Source organism: Diadema setosum, chromosome 7, assembly GCF_964275005.1.
Source record: "Diadema setosum chromosome 7, eeDiaSeto1, whole genome shotgun sequence".
NCBI lineage: Eukaryota > Metazoa > Echinodermata > Echinoidea > Diadematoida > Diadematidae > Diadema > Diadema setosum.
Window position 1 is genome coordinate 3855134 of NC_092691.1, and position 14854 is coordinate 3869987.

General features: G+C 37.8%; 1 protein-coding gene across 1 annotated transcript in view; it reads right to left on the minus strand.

The window, feature by feature from the left end:
• Window positions 1-452: 452 nt before the first annotated feature.
• The window catches only part of LOC140230849 (protein FAM227B-like), a 28038-nt gene continuing 13636 nt past the window's right edge, over window positions 453-14854 (minus strand). The window contains exons 13-17 of the mRNA XM_072310996.1: window positions 14707-14784; window positions 13621-13765; window positions 12221-12283; window positions 9668-9700; window positions 453-609 (exon numbers count right to left, since the gene is read on the minus strand). Coding sequence (XP_072167097.1) covers window positions 475-609; window positions 9668-9700; window positions 12221-12283; window positions 13621-13765; window positions 14707-14784 — 454 coding nt within the window. The 3' untranslated portion in view covers window positions 453-474. The remainder of the gene's footprint in view (window positions 610-9667; window positions 9701-12220; window positions 12284-13620; window positions 13766-14706; window positions 14785-14854) is intronic.

Consider the following 14854-nt stretch of genomic DNA (forward strand, 5'->3'; position numbering starts at 1 on the left):
AGAATGACAGAAGTAACAAACGATTAACTTTTGGTAGTGATCTGAGAATTTTGGGGGAATTTATGAAGGATTTTTGATATTTTGGAAGGTAGGGTCAAGTTCAGGCTGCGCGTATTTGAGGTTTGCATGCGCGCATTAAAGTGCGTGCTCTAGTTTCTGCTAGGGCGAGGCACGTCGCGCAGCTGAGGGTTTATGACATAACAAAGGCTTCTATATTGGGAAATCGGGCGGCTTTCAGAACACAATGCTATATTAAGTACGTATGGGTGGAAATCACTGATATCTCTATGGAAGAACAAGATCAGTGTTGGAAATGAGCTGCATGCTTGGCGGAGGTCTGCGCTCTCAGAGTGCTTCTCTAGTTGTCTCTGTTTTTGCATTTATGACAAAAGCAGATAATGTGTCATCTCATTCACCATTTTCATGTATCTCCTCTGCTCACTCTCCTCTCTCTCTGACAATGGTAAAGATGCCCTATGTGCCATCATCCGTTTCATCATCCACATCCTGCTCCTCATCGTCTTCCTCCTCGTCTGCCTGCGAGCTCCCCGTCGTGTAGCTCTCCGTCTTCCGACTGTGAGGTCTGGCTTTTGCAAGTCCGGCCTTTTCCTTGAGGGGGGGTAGAGAGAGGAGAATGAGAGAAATAAAATGAAAAGGTGAATACAGCTTACAAAAGTCTACTCTTGGATTGATGAAACAGTGACAAGACTGCATAAGTACTGGTACTTTACTTTCAGTAAAATTCAGCAATTTCCAAACTTGACACAGAGTCAAGAATCTTGATGAATGTGTATGAAATAACAGGTACTTGTGTCATCATACCTCTGCCTTGTGCTAGATTTCAGTTATGTAGAAGTTTCCCAATAATTACACCATCTGAATCCTATGACTATAGTACATGGTTGACATTTGATGGCTGGGTTTATTGTCTTGATTCTTTATTTATTTTATTTTTTTTTTTTTTTACAGTAGTCACTGCATGTACTTCTTTGCCAAGGTTTACTCAAGTAGAAACTCATGTCTCTCCCTTGAATTATAGGTTAGCAAGCTCAAATATACACCACAGTACAAAATATAGCAAGCTCAAATATACACTACAGTACAAAATATGGCACATAGGTCTGAGTACGTCAGTAGATGTGTGATGAGGCAAACATGCGACCAACAAAAATCAATACACAGCTTTCGACCGATGTCGCAAAATTCTCTTTAAAATCATAACTGTACATTCATCATACCAGCTCGATCAGTGGTACCATCACAGCTCACTTGATGAAATCTGATAAGGAATGCCTCCCTTTACTGGGCTTTGTTTTATGAAACTGATTCATAACTCTTGCTAGCAGCAAGTGGAATGTCAATTGCTTGGGGAATTGCACGAAAGGACAAAAAATTGCTGGAACAAGAAAGTGAATATGGACACCATATGGCACGGCCAAACGAAATTGGCTCCAGTTTCAAAGTGATGCATCAATTTCTACCTTTTAATAATATTTCAAGCAGGAAATCCGATGGAAAGAAAGCAAACACCTACTGCAAGATAATGGGATTTGCTTGTGGAAGCTAATCTGCTCTGGAAGATGACATAGTTTTAATGAAATCTTTGAAGGCTTCCGTGGCGGTAGAACGTTGGATGGTGTAGAAGGTTCAATGGTGCACCACATTTTTTCTAGGGTAGGTGCTTGGCCCTTACCTACGGTGTAGAAAGAATATGTGGTGCACCGCTAAGCCTTCTACCACCCGACATAGTTTTACAAACAAAATGGCCCCTTTGGAAGGGGATATCCCGAGCATGTTGCCTTTGCACCGGTTAAAAAGGGGAAGGCCAGGCAAGTTTCATAATTTCATATCATGTAGGACGTACATTGGCAGCTCCATGTTTAGATTTGTGGAATTAACTGGCCCAGGGGTCTTTTAAAGCATAGAAACCAATACTCTGAAAACCCAAAACAAATCACACTGAACAAGGATGATGAAATAGCAGCTTCACCATAAGAATGCATGAAATGTAGCAATATAATCCACTAAAATGCTGCTTGCTAAACAAGGTCACCTAGTATGTAGAATTTATACATGCTTTCTTCTTTTGTTCTGCTTCCTTGAGTCCAAACTCATGCATTCCTATGGTGAAGCTGCTACAGCACCATTCTTGTTCATAGTGCTCTGTAGATTTTGAAAACATTCTCATTTCTTCAATATCCCAATCACTATCAATTCTGGAACTCTGTTCCCAGAATAACCAATTTATAGTTGTTCAAATATAAAAGTCTGAAATTAATCATGCAGAGTTTTCCTTTAAAGTGTGAGAGGAGAGGAAATTAATGGAACTGATAAGTGATCAACCTTTGGAAAGTATCTGCACAATAATGGAATACATGAAGCAACTTGGCAGAGCAAAAGGAAAGTGTAGAAGTTACCTTGTCCTACTGATATACATTAGTGAGTTGATGACTTGATAATTTTAGATGTGCAGACTGCATCTACTGAATTTCTTTGACCTTTCTCATTCACAATGTTTGAATCTTACATCGTGCAGTAATCTATAGAAAATACATCAACTTTGGACGCTACTGCCTTTGTGAGTGGTTGGTACATAAGCTGGCATTAAAATACCAAGTACATGTACTACACTCTAAAGTCATATTACTTTTTTGTTATGTGACTTTAAAATGATGGATTATTCTGGAATGTATCCTTGGTTTCCGTAATGTACCCATGAAGTGCAGAAAAAGAATAATGAGATGGAATTTAACATATCCCCCTACTCTGCTTAACATTTAAAGAGCTCTCAAATGTCCTTTTGAGTTCAATGTGATATGAAAATATAAGGCATCCTGATTCAGAGCCAAAAGCACGACTGGATATATTGCACTTTTGAGTTCCCACGTTGCTCTGCAAGTGAAAGCCAGAGGCTCTTTACAGTTCAGAGTCCCTGGACACCTGGGAATACGTAATGTGATGTGGGCTAAAATTGCAGCTCAGCTTCCCAGTGTACGTACTTTTTTGGACTCTAACACTCCCCCGTCCCCTTCTCGACAGTCTCACATTCATGTTGCTGTCTCAGCCTCACAGAAGTTACCTTTTGCTATGTGACAACTTATCTTGCAGGACTGAGTTTAAAGGACAAGTCCACCTTCATATACATGTGGATTGAGTGAATGCAACAATATTAATGGAACACATCAGTGAAAGTTTAGGGAAAATCCGACAATCCATTGAAAAGTTATGAATTCTTAAAGAATCTGCGCAATCACTGCTGGATGAGAAGACTACTACAGCGTATGATGTCACATGCATACGACGATATAAGGAAAATAAAAATAAAATTTCACAAAACTGTACCTTTTAAATAAAGTGCACATTTCTTCGACTTGTTACTGACATATGTCAAGGGTAATATTATTCCCCCGCCTTCTGAATGAAAGAAGTTGAGTGTTCTTTTGTAATGCCAGAAAAGTAAAAGTATGTTAAATTTTCTTTATACTTTCTTTATATCATTGTACACAAGTGACATCACAAGCTATAATAGTCTTCTCATCCAGCCGTGACTGAGCAGAAACTTCAAAAATTCATAACTTTTGAACGGATTGTCCGATTTACCTCAAACTCTCATTGATGTGTTCTACTAATATTGCTGCATTCACACAACCCACATGTCTATGAAGGTGAACTTGTCTTTCAAAGGGGAATAAAACCCAATATCGACTGAATATTAAAATGAGGCGATATTTAGTAGAACACATCAGTGAAGTTTGAGGAAAACCTGACCATTCCTGCAGACAATATTAATTTTCAATGTTTTGGTGTAGCTATCACTGTATGAGAATACTACAACAATTTGTGACATAATGCATAGACAGTGATATAAGGAAAATATAAAGATAATTCCATCAAATTTAACTTTTTATGAAAGTAAAACATTCACTTCTCTTGATACTGATATATGTTAAGGGTAATCTACTTTCCCCCTGTTTTCTGGAGGAGGTGAATCAAGTGCTTTTTAAATGTGCTAGAGAATAAAAACATATTGAATTTTATGTTTTCTTTATATTGTTGTCCAATTGTGTTACGTCAAAATGTTGCACTCATCTCGTCCAGCAACGGCGGCACCTAAACTTTAAAAACTCATAACTTCTGAACAGGATGTCCGATTTTCCTCAGACTTCACTGATGTGTTCTATTAATATTGCTGCGTTGAATCAATCCAAATATATATTTGGGATTCATTCTCCTTCTATCCCCCTTGACAAAAAACATACTTCTCAATCATACCTCTATCACCACTATTTCAGTTCATGTCATCCTTTTAAAAATATGTCGTTGGATATATTTCATCTCTCCCCTCTCTCTCTCTCTCACTTTCTTTCTTTCTCTTGCTGATCCATCTCTTCCTCTCTCACTTTCCGTCCAGTACTTTTATAATGTTTCATTTTTTTATTAATATTATTGTTGTTGTTATCTTCGTTCTTTTGTGTTGGCATTTAACTTAAAGGACAAGTCCACCTTCATAGACTTGTGGACTGAGTGAATGCAACACTGTTAATAGAACACATCAGCAAGAGTTTGAGGAAAATCTGACAATCCGTTTAAATGTTATGAATTTTTGAAGTTTCTGCTTAGTCACTGCTGGATGAGAAGACTACTACAGCTTGTAATGTCACATGTGTAAATAATATAAAGAAAATATAAAGAAAATTCAACATATTTTCACTTTTCTCACATAAAAAAAAAGAACACTTGATTTCCCTCTTTCAGAAGGTAAGGGGGAATAATATTACCCTAAACATACATCAGTGACAAGTCAAGGAAATGAACACTTTTTTCAAAAAGACAGATTTTGTGAAATTCTCTTTATATTATACTGTTGTATGCATGTGACATCATACACTTTAGTACCGGTAGTCTTCTCATCCAGCAGTGACTGTGCATATATTTTAGAAATTCATAACTTTTGAACGTATTCTCCGATTTCCCCCAAACTTTCACTGTTGTGTTCCACTAATATTGCTGCATTCACTCAATTCACATTTATATGAAGGTGGACTTGTCCTTTAAGACTGTAATCCTCTCTAAACATGGTTCTCTGTCTATGACACCCAGTTGATGACACCCACGCTTCCTGTCTGAGTATCACTGAGACATCCTGCGATGGCCTCTCTCCACCTCTCTCCTTCCTCTTCGCGATGCATCATTCTCTTTCTTCTCATTTCCCCCCGGGGGATTATGTTTTTTTCTTTTATTCCGGTAAATGATGCAGCGACATTCTCCTCACAACTTTAAATGTCTTCCTGAGCGAGTGAGAAATTTGACACAGTGGATCTATCAGTGGATACATCATGAATCCAGCCCTGGCTACCCTCCCATTCTGTCTCTCTCTTTTGAAACAAATAAAAAACAAATATAAAAAAAGGAAAAAGCCCAGAAGCAAAGAACAGAACTGATCTAGTTATGTTTAATTGCTTTACCAAGATTTTTTTTTTTTTTTTTTTTTTTTTTTTTTAAGTAATTCCGGAAACGAAAGAACGAACTACCAAAATAATATCTTGATGCAGTATACCTTTATCCTGTTTTTTTGTACACGTATTCTCCTTCCTATTGCGTCTGCTGTTCCAGGGTTTGTGTTTATGTTTTCGTTTTTGTTTTTTGCTTTAATTAATTTTGTTTTGGAGGGGATTTCTTAGATTTTGTTGCATAAGTACTCATGCTAAAAATGAAATAAAGTAAAACATGACTTGTTTTTTAATGAAATGGAGCTCATCAGCTAGGACGAAAATTGGATTCCCCCCCCCCCAACCCAAGACATGACCTCCAGTGGACAATGAACCATGACCTTTAAACTTCACATTTTATATTCTTCAATGAAAGTTTATTGTTAGATAGACATGGAGTCAATCCCCAGAAATTAAAACAAATGTCTACAAGTGAGTTCTCACTCTTAACTTTAATACACTGAACACGGACATGCTGGAAGTGTAGATTGGATTGGAATACAAATTTAAGGGATCATATAGTTTTGGTCGAGACCTAACTTCAGGTTTCTAACATTTTTCAGTGAGATCACGAGAAACCTCTTATAAAATCTGAAAGAGCATGTAATTCCAAGAGGGATTCAATGTTTATTTGATGAAAATTGGTTTTGAAATGGCTGAGATAACCAAAACAGAGCAATCCTAATAAAAGGTGGGACTCACCTTTTAGTAGGATTGCTTTGTTTTATTTTGTGTTTGATGTCTAGGCCATTCCAAAACTGATTTTCATCTTATAAACTTTGATGTCCTTGTAGAATGGTATGCTCTTTATTATTTCACAAGTGGTTTCTTGGTATTTCACAAAAAGTTAAAAGCCCAATCCTCATCTCCACCAATACTATACCATCCCTTAATGCCCCATCTCCACCAATACTATACCATCCCTTTAAAGGGCTGGTACAGTATTGGTGAAGATGAAATTTGGGCTTTTAACTTTTTTGCGAGATACCAAGAAAATACTTATGATATAGTGCAAAGTATACTGTCCATTTTAAGAGGAATTCAAAGTTTATTTGATGAAAATCGGGTTTGGAATTACTGAATCATCCAAAAACAAAGTAAAACAAAGTGATCGTAATAAAGTGTGGGTCCCACACTTTATTAGAATAGCTCTTTTTTGGATATCTCGGCCATTTCAAAACCAATTTTCATCATATAAACATTGAATTCCTCATAGAATTACATGCTCTTTCATATTTCATAAGAGGTTTCTCATTATCTCACCAAAAAAAAAAATGTCTCAACCAAAACTGTACAATCCCTTTAATGTCTGAATGTGTTCTTACCAGGCACTCATCACTATATTACTCAGAATGCTCTAAAACAGGAAGCACTATGAAGGATGAAATAAAAAAAAACATGTCTACAGCGTGTGACTCACTCTTAACCCTAAAAGGGCCGGGGGGGGGGGGGGGGGGGGGGGGGGGGGGGGGGGGGGGCGGAATCCGCCCCCCCCCTCGACGTTTCGCGCTATAATTCTGTTACGCGAGAAGGCCTCGTCGCGAGGCTTCTTGACTTTGTTTGTTCAAGTCTCGCGCAACTTTTGAGACCAAATTTGCGACGTCCGCGCGTACTTTTGCGAAGCCACGCCCATTTTTGTAACGGAATGTCGCCCCAAAACGGGCACAATTTTGTGATTTTGTGTACATTTCCTATGGAAAACAGTGCTCTGTCGTGAAAGTCATAAAAACCTGATTATTTTTACAATTAATCACTTTCATTGATTAGTTTTGTGCTAATTATGGTAGAAAAGTGGTCAGTGACAATTTCCAATGAAAAAACAAAGAAAAAACAAAAGTTGAAAAACAAAGAAATACATAAGAAATTCTGAACACAATAAAATACATAAGAATTGAAATGAATTTTGAAAGTTTTTGTGATGTACAATCGTTGAATATGCTGCAACAGATTTACAGACCAAAAATTAGACTCTCAATGCTTTTAATTAGGCTAAAATATGATCTTGAGCTTAATTTGCATAATTAATTAATTAAAATTAGAAATTGATTGTTTCAAAAAATCTTATGACACAATCTTGTAGATTATGACGCAGGTCTCACGCATGCAAAATTTCATCGCGATCGCGCCACCGATGGCCGAGATCTTGGGGGGGGGGGGCGGAATCCATCCCCCCCCCCGGCCTGAGCATAGCCAAAAAAGCCCGGCCCCTTTAGGGTTAACTTGCTCTGGACACTCGTACACAGGGAGTGCAGATAAGAATGAAATAAAATAAAATGTCTCAGACTGTGTTCTCACTCTGAACTTGAATATGCTGAATGCTGTAACACAAGAAGTACATGTAGAGATTAAATCAAAACAAATATTTAGAGTGTGTTCTTACTCTACACTTCTGCTGAATGCTCTAACACACAAAACCCTCATGTAGGAATGAAATCAAAACAAATATCTAGAGTGTTCAAATTCATGAAATTCTTCCGTTGAGGTGTTTTCATTGCAACTGATTGACAAATTGCCCTACATCGACGTAAATAAGCACTGAATTGATCAGTGTTTCAATAGTAGACATGATAAAAGAAATCATATTATGGGCGTACATACTCAAGCAGGATTCAAACCTACGACCTCCTGATCTCCGGACAGGTGTAATCTCCACTAGACCACCGAGCTTTCGCCCGACAGCAAGTGTTGGTTCTAATCCTTATAGCATGCAGCGGGTACTGCTTTCTCATTCAAATTCATGAAATTCTTCCATTGAGATGTTTTCATTGCAACTGATTGACAAATTGCCCTACATCGACGTAAATAAGCACTGAATTGATCAGTGTTTTAATAGTAGACATGATAAAAGAAATCATATTATGGGCGTACATACTCAAGCAGGATTCAAACCTACGACCTCCTGATCTCCAGACAGGTGTCATCTCCACTAGACCACCGAGCTTTCGCCCGACAGCAAGTGTTGGTTCTAATCCCTATAGCATGCAGCGGGTACTGCTTTCTTATTCAAATTCATGAAATTCTTCTGTTGAGATGTTTTCATTGCAACTGATTGACAAATTGCCCTACATTGACGTAAATAAGCACTGAATCGATCAGTGTTTTAGTAGTAGCCATGATGAAAGAAATCATATTATGGGCGTACATACTCAAGCAGGATTCAAACCTACGACCTCTTGATCCCCGGACAGGTGTCATCTCCATTAGAACACCAAGCTTTCGCCCGACAGCAAGTGTTGGTTCTAATCCTTATAGAATGCAGCGGGTACTGCTTTCTTATTCAAATTCATGAAATTCTTCCGTTGAGATGTTTTCATTGCAACTGATTGACAAACTGCCCTACATCGACATAAATAAGCACTGAAATGATCAGTGTTTTACTAGTAGCCATGATAAAAGAACCATGGGCGTACATATTCGAGCAAGATTTGAACCTACACTGTGTACAGTTGTATGACCTCCTGATCACCGGACAGGCGTCATCTCCACTAGACCACCGAGCTCCCACCCGATAGCAGGTGTTGGTTCTAATCCGTATAGCATGCAGCAGGTACTGCATAATTATTCAAAGTCATGGAATTCTTCCGTCGAGATATCGATGAAGGGCAATTTGTCAATCAGTTGCAATATCTAGAGTGTGTTCTTACTTTTAACGCCCTTCACACGCAAAGGAAAGGGCATGAAGGGAAATTACACAAATGTTTACTGTGTGTTCTCACTCTTCAATTTCTCTGAAAGCTCTAAACACACAGCAGTGAGCCACACATAGGGATAAAAAGAGGACATGTTGAGTTAATTATTGGAGTGATGGCTTGGTGTTCACATGAATGACTCTTGCATTGAGCTGTTTTTTATTGCAACTGATTAACCATGGAGGTGGGAAGAGATCTCTTCCCACCTCCCTGGATTTCAATAACAAATTTGCCCTTCATCAACATATTTCAGACACACCAAACAGTCAATGCTTTTTTTTTTTCTTTTTTCTTCAGTGTTCCCATCCCAATACATCAGTCCATGATTATTGCTTTTTCTCAATGGCACTGAATAAACTGGTGGGCATTTACATCGATGTAAGGCAATTTGTAAATCAGTTGCAATGACTGCATTTGTGTGTTAAAAGTGATTATAATGCACTCAGTAAACAGAGGACACTGTGAAAACAGGGGCCTCACATCACTTACCTGTTTCATCAAAGTCAGAATCCCTTCCTTGCCCTGTAAAGATAGAATAGAAAGATTTCAAACATATTCATGAGTAAACTTGAGATGGAAGAAGCTGTTGAGGCTATTGGTGATTGGTGAAACACAGTTCTCCAAGAAAAGCAAAAAAAGCTTTTCCATACAGGATTTAATTTTTTTTTTCTTTTTAATAGCTAGGCACCTTGAGGTGACTGCTGCTGAGCACTGACCACCTACGTAATTTTTGTTTGTTTGTTCATTTGTTTTGTCTACCCATTACCTGCAAGGATGGTATGCAAAATATCCAAGTCACTTTACAGACAGAGATATAGGGGGTGATAATTCACAAATTGCTGATCTCGCTGTACAGTTTCAGTATTTGGATACCACCGAATTCCAGAGCTGAGTATGCTAGAACATTTTTTTGACCTGTCTAGAAGTTGTTTCCAATACCTCGCAAGTCAATCTATGAAGGAAGCACACACTGCCGTCTACATGCATTCGTCGATGCAGTGACACATTTCTTTGTCTTTGAAGGAGACTTTGGAATGCAGAGATATCTCCTTTGGAAATACTTACACTAGTTATATACACGTACTGTTGCAGGATCAATCACATTCATGGTACAAATCTAAGCAGTACCATCTACATGTACATACATACTCATCTTTAATCCTATTCCATTTTAATCTAAAAAAAAACATTTACTTCCTGCTACTTCACCACAGGTTTGTTTGCAGTCATTTTGATACATGTGGCACGTAGAATGAACAATTATGTTCGCTGCTCACAGCAAACATAATTTTGGGTAGAGACCAAACTGTGACTAGTGCTCAATCAGCTTTGAGAAAATGAAATGCCAATGTCAACATAGCAATACTAAAACCTAGTAATCCAAAGAAAATCTCAGGACAATTGAGTCAGTTTGGAAGAAAAAAAGTGTGTCAAATTTGCAGATTATTGCTTCTTGGCATTATCAGCCCTCAACCACCACGTATGTTGTACATCAAAGTTCATCAAACAGAATTTGTGTATTAACTGTGTATTATCAAATGCCTGGCTATTCAACTCATTCAAATACACCATCTCTCGTGAGATGTTGCATTAACCCATAGAGGACGAGTCCTGAGTATACTCGGGCAGGTGTCTATGGGAAATGCGTGTTGTAACAAAACCAAACCTGTCCTCAGTGGGTTAAGAAAGAGAAGTCAGTGAATCTCACTGATTAGTTTCTAAAATCAAAGAACATTGTCAGGGCATGCATGTGCATTCTGAGTGTTATTAAGTCATGTTCATTACCTCTGCCAAGGGGGAGGTTATGTTTCTTCACCGTTTGTTTGTTTGTTCATGTGCAAAATAACTAAAAAGTAGTCAACAGATTTAAATAAAACTTACAGGAAAGGTTGAGAATGACACAAGGAACAGATGATTAAAGTTTGGTAGTGATACAATAATTTTTGTAGATTTTATGAAGGATTTTCAATATTTTGGCAGATAGGGTTAATGAACTTGAGAGATTTTTTTAGGTTTGCATATACGCACACTAAGGTGCATGCTTACACTCTAGTTTCTGCTGGGACAAGGCACGTCGCGCAGCTGGAGGTTGATGATGTAACAAAAAACTAATCTGTACAGGGAAATTGGGCGACTTTCAGCATGCCTACGTATGGGTGGAAATCCCTGTGGATCTGTGGATCTCTGATCCCCATGGAAGAAAAAAATCAGTGGTGGAAATGAGCTGCTTGGCGGAAGTCTGCGCTCTACGAGTGCTTCTCTAGTTTGATACTGGTACAGGAAAATGCCAGTTGAATATTGCAGAAAACTGATGTTTTTGTTTTTTGTTTGTTTGTTTTTTTTCAGTTTTTAGGATGACTTCATGGGAGAGTCTGAATCATCCTCCAACAATCTGCTTCACATATTAAAGACAAATTAAATCCAGAAAGAAACCATTACACATATATCACAGAACAACAGAAAAACTAACCTAGCATAAAGAAAAGATTGAGATTATCAAACAAAAGTTCTGTTTTCTGTTAAATTTTTGTAACAACTCTTGCATCGCATTGTGGTAGGCACCTTTCTGGAAACTTGCAGACAGTTAAAAATGAACCTTGTTCTAATACATTCCCATTACATATATAGATGCCATTGCTCTATTCCCCAAAAGTACATTGAAAAATCACAAGAAATTGAACTGGGCCTGCGAATCAAATTGAATTGAATTGTGCTAGTATCCTACATGACCATGTGCAAAGAACAATCGGCATGCAATCTAGTATTAGTCGGTCATTGATACCACCTTCTCAGGCAAATCCAGTAAGAAAAAAAAAATAGAAAGACATAAAAAAAAAAATACCAACATACCAACATACAAACAACTGAATCAACATGCGTGGAGCAACTTCGTAATTCTTTTGATGTTGCTCAAGAATCTCAGTCTCATCTTAATTAGGACAAGAGAGAACGAAGTCATGCTGTTAGGGTGCAAGATAACAAAAATTTGATTAGGCATGCCAAGAACCGGAAGGGGGCCTAATCCCCGACATTCAGTTTTACCTTTCCGACTGCTGTATACTCGGATATATCCAGAATGTTCTGGAAACTCTTGTTACCACTCTCCTACAGGCAAAGGAAGTCAGCACATTCCAGTAAAACAACAATAACTGATACCCATGCCTTCCACCCCATCCCCCCACCACCTCCGAAAAAAAGGGGACAATAAAAATTACAAGCATTCTCACTACTACACCGTACAGTACGAACAATTTACAGACTTTTCCCCCTTGATTAATCCCTTTAATCATTTGCCCACAGATCAAACACTGCCTTACACCCAATATGTGTACATATTTAGTCATTTCTTCATTTCTTCTTAGGCATTGTCATTGTATTGTATTGCCTTGTATGGCATGGCACTGTTTTGTATTGTACTATTTTTTTTTACTTTTTTTTAATCAAGATTTTTTTTCTATTTTCTATTTTCTTTCATATTATCCTGGAGAGAGCAGCAAGCACTCCAAGTAGTTTGTAACTAGATATAGCACTTTATAAGAAATGATTTACGAATAAAATTACTTTTTGTACGTGATTAATCATTATCATACAGAGATACAAGTCAATTCTGCCTTGCAAATTTCTCTCTACATATACAGCTCTTCCTAGAGCTATGCCGCACTGTACACACCTGGTATGACCTTCACACTACCCCTCCCCAACCTTAAAAGATCTCTAGTCGTGAATAAGGGTTGCAATGTATCTAGCAAACACTTCAACATTTTCTGCAACGAGTGAATTCCAAATCTACGGCACAGCTCTAGGCAATATAAAAAAACATCTTTTGTGAATTTTACTTTCACGGTCAAATTTGTTTCACACCAAAACAAGAGCAGCAAATATTTATAAAGGGACCATTTAATCATCATCCCTGAAGCATTTTAACCCTTTAACAACCATTATTTCAGTGTACCATTTACATTATGTTGCTGACGGAGTTTTAAAAAGTTAATTCAATTCAACACCACGACACATCTTCCCCATCCATCAGCTTTCTTTCACAGCAACTGCTATCATGCCCTACAACAAATCATTAATTTGAATCATGCAACCAAACACAGCGAAGCAGATATGTATGGGGAGCAAACATTATAAACAGTTTGCTTTTGACATGGTGCTGCTTTTAATGAAGCCTCAGCAGTATGATTTTCCATTTCTGTATTTAGCTAGTGTCTTTTTTTTTTTAGTATGTTTAAAATGAGGTAAAATCTGTAGGTCCCAGAGATTTTGCTATGATAGGATTTCCCTGTCATTGGTATCAGGCTTGAAATCTTTTGGAGGAATGTGGGGAGGGGCAAATTACATAACCCCTTCCCCCTTCCCCCCTCCAACAGTTCTGAAAGAGGCATTTCCATCAGACATGACTGGCACTAATGATTTTGGAGCTGGTGACTACTCCTTACCCTGAAGTCTAGGATCTTCTCGCTGAGGATCTTGGTGTCAAAGGATCTCTGTAGGATTTGTGATTTCAACGCCTCTATCTCCCTGGTCTGCTGGGCCCGCTGCTTCTCAATGGCAGCAAGCTCCTTGCTCAGGATATCACTGATCCTGAAAAAATCGTGGTGGGAAAGAGAAGATGGATATCACATGACATACTCTGATGCAACTTCTCCTTTTCTAAGTATGTTATGTTTTCATTCTTAAAACAACAATCATTGTGAAGGCACAACTATGTGACATCTTTTCTTTCCATGTCTTAAATCTTCACAGATGTATGCAACAGATAATGAAGGATTTTAATGATACAGATCTATCAAAATCCCAAATCTCTCATTGTTTACAGAGGATGATAAACTTAAAGTTGGGGTAGACATCAATGCTTTAAGGTTGTGATCATCTGTGTCTGTACACAACATTGATTGATTGTGTATGTCAAATGGGCATTGCCAAAACTCATTTGCATTAATGCTGTATATGCTCAGTAGGAAAATATATATGAATTCCTTTTAATCATGGCTATGATGGAAGGACTGTGAAGAACAACTTAGAATACACATAGTATACACATATGACTGTCTCTCTGAAGCAAAGAATCCTCTAAAGAATGATTCAATGTGATTTTCTTGGCTTTCTATTTCTTAATGCACATACAATTATTACATTCAATTTGATCTATCTACACAGATATTAATGTATCTGTCTATATGTACATCTGTCTGTCTGCAGCTGTATGCTTTACTATCTATCTATCTATCTATCTATCTATCTATCTATCTATCTATCTATTTATCTATCTACCTATCTATCTATCTATCTAGCTAGCTAGCTAGCTATCTATCTAGCTATATATCTACCTTTTCATTCATATATGTATTCATCCACAGACCTTTTCATCCATTCATCCATCCCTTTATTTGAGGGTATTTTAAATCTACAGAACTGTATATATCTTATCTTATCTATTTATTTATCTATCTATCTATATCTATCTATCAATCTATTAATCTATCTATCTATCTACCTATCTATCTATCCACTGATTCACTCACTTCTGGTACTCTGTGCTGAGGGCTTTGGCCATGCGGTTGGAGTCTTTGATGACCTCACGGTAAGTTGGAGCTGGAGGACTGGCCATAGGTTAAGGGTCATGAATACACATGTACTATTTACCACTGTAAAATCCAGCACAAACTTCAT